The sequence below is a fragment of the Seriola lalandi genome, unplaced genomic scaffold, assembly GCF_002814215.2.
Source record: "Seriola lalandi dorsalis isolate HSWRI2012SDOR001 ecotype SW California unplaced genomic scaffold, Sedor1 jcf7180002004062, whole genome shotgun sequence".
Classification (NCBI taxonomy): Eukaryota; Metazoa; Chordata; class Actinopteri; order Carangiformes; family Carangidae; genus Seriola; species Seriola lalandi.
The window spans coordinates 1-1,617 of NW_019474717.1; the positions used below are offsets into that span (position 1 = coordinate 1).

A 1,617-nucleotide genomic window follows, 5' to 3' on the forward strand; every position below is an offset into this window, starting at 1 on the left:
ATGCTCACAACTGTTCTCCACCAGCCCTTAATTATACACTGACTGCCATCAAACCCAACAATATGCTGGAACAGATGCACTCTATATATGTATCTCACTTACTTGAGTAGGAGTTCAGTGCACTGTCTCTGTGGTGCAAAGCAGGCGATGGCCCACACTTTGATCTCAATACCAGTGTGGAACTGCTTGTTCCTCATGTCCCATACTCCCTGGATAGGTGTGGCTATTGCTTTGTTCTGAAAATTGGAATGACAGCAGCCTTATTAGTGTTAATCACTGTACAAAAGATGAAGTTATGCAACCGTGTTGCAGTTACATGCATGAAAAGTATATTGACTCCAAGACACCATCAACACATCGGAACTGGTGATCAACATACCCGGCCTCCATACAGAATGGAGGGTGCCTGTAGGACGCGGCCGTTCACTTCCGTCATCTCATCTCTCACCATCACTCCAAATTCACGAACATAAGGGTCAGTGTTGAAGTTGGCACTTCTCATCTGAGAAAGAAAAAAAAAAAAAAACTGTGAATTTTGTGTTTCTCAGCCTGTCATGTAATCAAAATGCCTGCAAACTGTACAAACATTTCACTTGAGATTTTTTCTCTTGTACATATTTGCACAATTAAATGTTTATAGTTTCTAGAAAAAAATCATTAACTTAAAAACCACCAAGGAATATCACAAATCCTTATTTACTTTCTCAGCGTCTTGCAGTGGCAGCGTGTGTGAATCTACATATAGTATATACAGTTCAGCATGATGGAGAACTATGGTAGGACTGGAAGGTAGCAGCTCATTTTGACCAGCATCATGAACCCTCTACTCAGGTACCCGATCAGCAAACACCACTGAGCCTGTGCTAAGTGTCAAACTGAAGAACTTGGTAGCACAGGCAGAAACTTTCTTCCAATTTAATTTTTCTTGAACCTCAAGTCCTAAATGATATTGGAGCACTGTGTATGCCACAGTCTCAGGAAAGTCAACAAGACTACCAGCAACTGGTTGGTAAGAGTATTTGTTGGCAGTAGCAGCTGTCACGTGTGCATCTTACAAAGTTCTCCAGTGTGGGGAATCATGTGCCAGGGCCGGCAACAACCATCGATGTGACAAGCTTTTGTTGTTTGGTTTTTTTTGGTTGGAGTTTCCAGCATTGGCCTGAGCGGGGCAGTGAGCTCTTGACTTCACAGTCATGACATGGTTTGCTTCTGGCCCCAGACCATCAGACAAATATTACTGATGAATCCTGGCATGTAGCAGCACAATGTAAATACCTTTGGTGTTTACTGTCTCACATTGTTGCAGAAACAGTGTCAAATTTGTGGAAGTCTGCGTTTTCACAACTAATGGCCTTTAAAGATTGAAATCCTGATAGTTTTCAGACACACTAACATTTGTGCGCCATTCAGTAAACTTTTATCTCACAATGACTCACCAATTTGCTAATCTCGTCCTGACGGTCTGGTGCTGATCGGGCTGTGGCACGGATCATAGTGGATGTTTGATTGTCTGTCAGCTTTTTGATGCAGCGCTGTCCTGCCACTATGTTACACACCTGGAGTGGACACACAAAACAAAACATGTTTTGAAGAAAACCAACTGGGTCACTAGGTAAT

The 1,617-nt window shown here is 42.5% G+C and overlaps 1 protein-coding gene across 1 annotated transcript; it reads right to left on the reverse strand.

The window, feature by feature from the left end:
* Nucleotides 1-102: 102 nt before the first annotated feature.
* Nucleotides 103-1,556, reverse strand: LOC111668419 (protein argonaute-2-like; the record flags this gene model as incomplete). The annotated part of the gene is made up of 3 exons (XM_023424482.1): nt 103-236; nt 380-502; nt 1,437-1,556. Coding segments are annotated over 3 exons (377 nt in total), but the record flags the coding sequence as incomplete, so codon positions are not given.
* Nucleotides 1,557-1,617: the final 61 nt, after the last annotated feature.